The sequence below is a fragment of the Meleagris gallopavo genome, chromosome 2 (assembly GCF_000146605.3).
Source record: "Meleagris gallopavo isolate NT-WF06-2002-E0010 breed Aviagen turkey brand Nicholas breeding stock chromosome 2, Turkey_5.1, whole genome shotgun sequence".
Taxonomy (NCBI): Eukaryota; Metazoa; Chordata; class Aves; order Galliformes; family Phasianidae; genus Meleagris; species Meleagris gallopavo.
In genome coordinates, this window is record NC_015012.2 from 80,882,079 (window position 1) to 80,886,074 (window position 3,996).

The 3,996-nt window shown below is 38.1% G+C and overlaps 1 protein-coding gene across 23 annotated transcripts in view; it reads right to left on the reverse strand.

Annotated features, from left to right (window-relative positions):
* The window catches only part of RIMS1 (regulating synaptic membrane exocytosis 1), a 188,617-nt gene that overhangs the window by 158,432 nt on the left and 26,189 nt on the right, over positions 1-3,996 (reverse strand). For 22 of the 23 annotated variants that reach the window (XM_010707738.3, XM_031552575.1, XM_031552570.1 and 19 more), the window contains exon 3: positions 1,695-2,563. In XM_010707738.3, the coding sequence (XP_010706040.1) occupies positions 1,695-2,563 (869 nt within the window). The remainder of the gene's footprint in view (positions 1-1,694; positions 2,564-3,996) is intronic. The other variant, XM_010707745.3, reaches the window with a different exon arrangement.

Sequence of the window (3,996 nt, forward strand, 5' to 3'; positions counted from 1 at the left end):
TACTTTAATATATGGAAAGATTTCTAAAAGGTTTTCTTAGTTAATAAGAATGTTCTGCCTTTCCATCTGTCCTTACAAAATACTGCAGGTTATTTCAAGAACTGATGAAAATTTAATTCTAAAAATAATTGGACACTGTACAAAAAAGTAAACAAGCAAACAAAAAACATAACAGCTTTACATCATGCCTAAGAAATGTAAAGATATCCTTTTGGTATTAATGTATTGCATAGACATACACCCACACCCACACGAAGGGATCTCTGAGGGTCCTTAGTTCAAATCCCTTTGCTTAAAGTGGAGTCAACTAGAGCAAACTAGAATAGGTTGCTCAAGGCCTTCTACATTTAGGCTTTGAGTAACTCAAAGGATTCAAACTCCACATTTCCAAACATCTTTCACATGCAAAAAGAGTTGTTTTTTTCTTTTGTTTTGCTTTATTTAGATTTTATTCTTTTTTCTTTCAGTTTTTTTTAATATGTAAGCAGACCAAGACTTCACGGGGAAGTTCACTGCCTCTTCTCCTTAAAAATGAGCAGAAAAGCAAGCCTCCCTATTTTGAATGGAAAGGTTTGTACTTATAGTTAAATAAACAGTTATTCAGATGGGGTGGAAAACAGATGTCTCCTAATATGCATATGGGGATGTCAGGAGACTACAACATCAGATAAAGACAGACAGACAGATTAGCATATCTGAATCAAAGACATGCCAGGATGTAAAAGGGAATGCAGATATGCCATTGGCATTTTGAGTATGAACACCTGCAGAAACCTTTCAAGTTACAAACACAGATAGTTAAAGAGCTACCAGCTATTATGTCCAGAAAAATACAGAAAATATTCAGCTCCATATAACATCACTTAATGACAAGCTACTGTTATAAGCCAGACAGTAATCTATCACAGCCTTTCCTGGTGATCCTTATTTTATCTACTCACCATTCATTAATTTGATTAACCTCTTTAGCAAGAAGAAAGGCTTTGCTTAAAAGTATGCAGTGGACTACACCAATTCCTTACTGCTGAGTGTTACCAGCAACACATAAAGTCAAACTGAAGTAACAGAACATAGGCGTACCTGTAAACTCCAGATCAAAATCATCTAGACAATAGGTTAGGTAATTCTCTTTCCTGTATAAAACTCTCTGTGCTGCATAGTCTATCACTGTTAACAGTAAACTAAAAGATCTTTGATATTTTAAAAAATGTCTTAAAACGTCTCATACCTTAAAACTGTGGTGTGAGTAAGGTTATGACACTTTACAATGTTCTCAGATTGTTATAGAACTCATTTTCAACTTCAACTGATTCAAAGAAAATTATTCTGCATACAGGCAAAAGGATAAAGCAACTACCAACTGTACAAATGTCATCAACAGAATAAACTAGAACTCTTAAACCGTAACCATTCTTGTTAAAGAGGGAAGAAAATTAGCAGTCATCAGTTCATGCTACTTTGCAACAACCTCATCTAAAAATGCAAAAGGAAACATTGCAAACCAAATGTAAACAGGTACAAGAAACTTCTCAGCTGAAAAAAAAAAAAACAAAAGAGGAAGGGGAGAAACAAAGGTGTATGTTCAAAAATGAGGCAAAAGAGAGTAAAACACAGCTGTCGGTTTTTGGTTTGTTCTTTTTTTTTTTTTCCCCAAAACCATGGCCATGTGCATAATATAGATTAAAGGTCCTTACCTTTTTCACTGACACTTTCACTTTCTATCTCCACATCTTCACAGCTAGTATATTCTGGTGTTGATGCCCCTTCTTCCTCTGAGCTACTAACTGACATCTGCCTTTTCTTTCCGCCTCTTTTTGCTCTATGAGGCTTTGGAGGGGATGGCCGCACTGATTCCGACTGGTCAGAGCTAAGGGAATCATTCCTTAGCATGGTCTCCATTTTCTCCCGCTTTGCTTTTCGCATGAGAATAGCAGAGCTAGGATCAAGGCGGCTCTGTTTTTTAAAGGTATCGTGGTTCTTGTATTCTACGTGTTCTATGGGAACTGGACTATGCCTGGGAGTTGGTGGACTATGATTAGTTAATTGTTTAGAAACAGAAATTCTTACATCACCTGTTCTGTCTATAGAGTACGACCTCTGAGTTTCCACAAGAGATTTTCTGTCCTGAGTTCCCTGTAATTGTGAGCGTTTTCCTAAGTTATTCTCAGGTACCTCCGCTTCCTCCATTTCTGTGTGTGGCAAAGCTACATCACTGTGTCTTCTCTCATGCCGTGCTTTAGAAACCTTGGCATGCATGCGCATTTGCTGTTCCTCAGGATGTGGTTTAACAGGGTATCTTGCCAGATTGGGGTCACTCCTGTACCGAGTATGATATTCATCTTCCTTCCTTTGTTTTTCATCATCAGGCACTTTGCCTTCCTCAAGTTTTTCTGGCAAGTCAGGATAGTCTTGTGACTTCCCTTTTTCTAGTCTTCTATTTTCATGCCTTTCTTTACGTTCCCTATCATCTGTTGGTCCTTCTTTTTGAAGTGAGGTTTTTGGCACACGCTTACGCTCACCCTTTACAACTTTGCCATTCTGGTCTGAAACCAACGTCTTCTTCCTACAGTGAAAAAGGAATACAGTAATTTGAAAAATTTAATGCACAAGAAGAGTACTTGCATAAAATGCTGCAATATACATACAGTGATATTTCAATATACAGCACCAAGACAAAGCCAGTAGGACTGATTTTGTGGCACTGAACCTTCCTTTCCTCTTTCCTTCCACACTGATACATTTTCAGATTACATATAATAGATTTTCCGCAGATGTACTCTATGGGACAGTCAAAGTTGGATATGATCCAAGTTAAGCCTGTCTCCTTTTTTCTTCCATTGCCTTCTTCATGAGTTGGCAATATGCTAGCTCATCACCAATGTTCTCCATTCAAAAGCATTGGACTTCCTTTGAAAGTCTCAGTCAAAAGCAGAGGACGTTGCTATTGCATTATTGATACAACCATCTCATTTTTGGATAGCAAAGCAGAAACAGAAATCCTTTTGATGCATTAAAAGTGTCCTTCAACTGCATGATGACTGCTCTGTGGCCCTTCTCAACTTTGGGGAAAAAAGAGTCAACAGAATCAGGGGAAGGCATCAGGTGTTGGTTTCTATTATACCTATGCATAACCCTAACTGCAGTTTTGGTCCTGTTAAACTAGCACTGACCTCACCCACACAGTAGGTTACTAGCCATCCTTCCTCATTCATTTTCAAAAAGCTATGGAAAGAATGATGAATTTTTTGATTCAAGGGAGAATCTACCACAGCATAATCTTATTTTGTTGTCACAGGGGCCCTCCTCATTTGCTCCATCATCTGGCAATCAGCAGCCAAAAGAGCAGCAAGTGATTCATCACATTATCTTCCCTTCATGTGACATTCTTTGCCCAGTTCATTACAACCAGTGCAGATCAGGAATTTACTCATTTAGCCACTTAAAATATAGAATCATAGAATCATTTGGGTTGCAAGGGACCCTTAAAGGTCCCTTTAAAAAGGCCATCTGGTCCTACTCCTCTGCAGTGAACAGGGACACCTACAGCTACATCAGGTAGCCCTGAGCCCTGTCCAGCCTGGCCTTAAATGACTCCAGGGATGGGGCATCCACTACCTCTCTGGACTACCTGTTCCAGTGTCTCGCCACTCTTATTGTATAAAAAAACATTTTCCTTATATCCAATCTAAATCTCCCCTCTTTTAGTTTGAAACCATTTCCCCTTGTCCGATTACAACAGAACCCTGCTAAAGAGTCTGTGCCCCTTTTTCCTATAGCCCTCCCTTGATAATATATAATATTTTTTCTGGCTGGTTTCAGTTTTTCAAGCAACTTACTCTGACTTCAAGATGGTGCAATTACTGTTCTTCATTAATGTTCAATATTCAATATTAAAAGTGGACATCAAAATATGCTTAAAAAAACAAACATTAAAAAAAAAACATTTATTTTCTCTTCCCCTGCATTTCAGTTGCTAAAAACAAGCAAACAAACAAA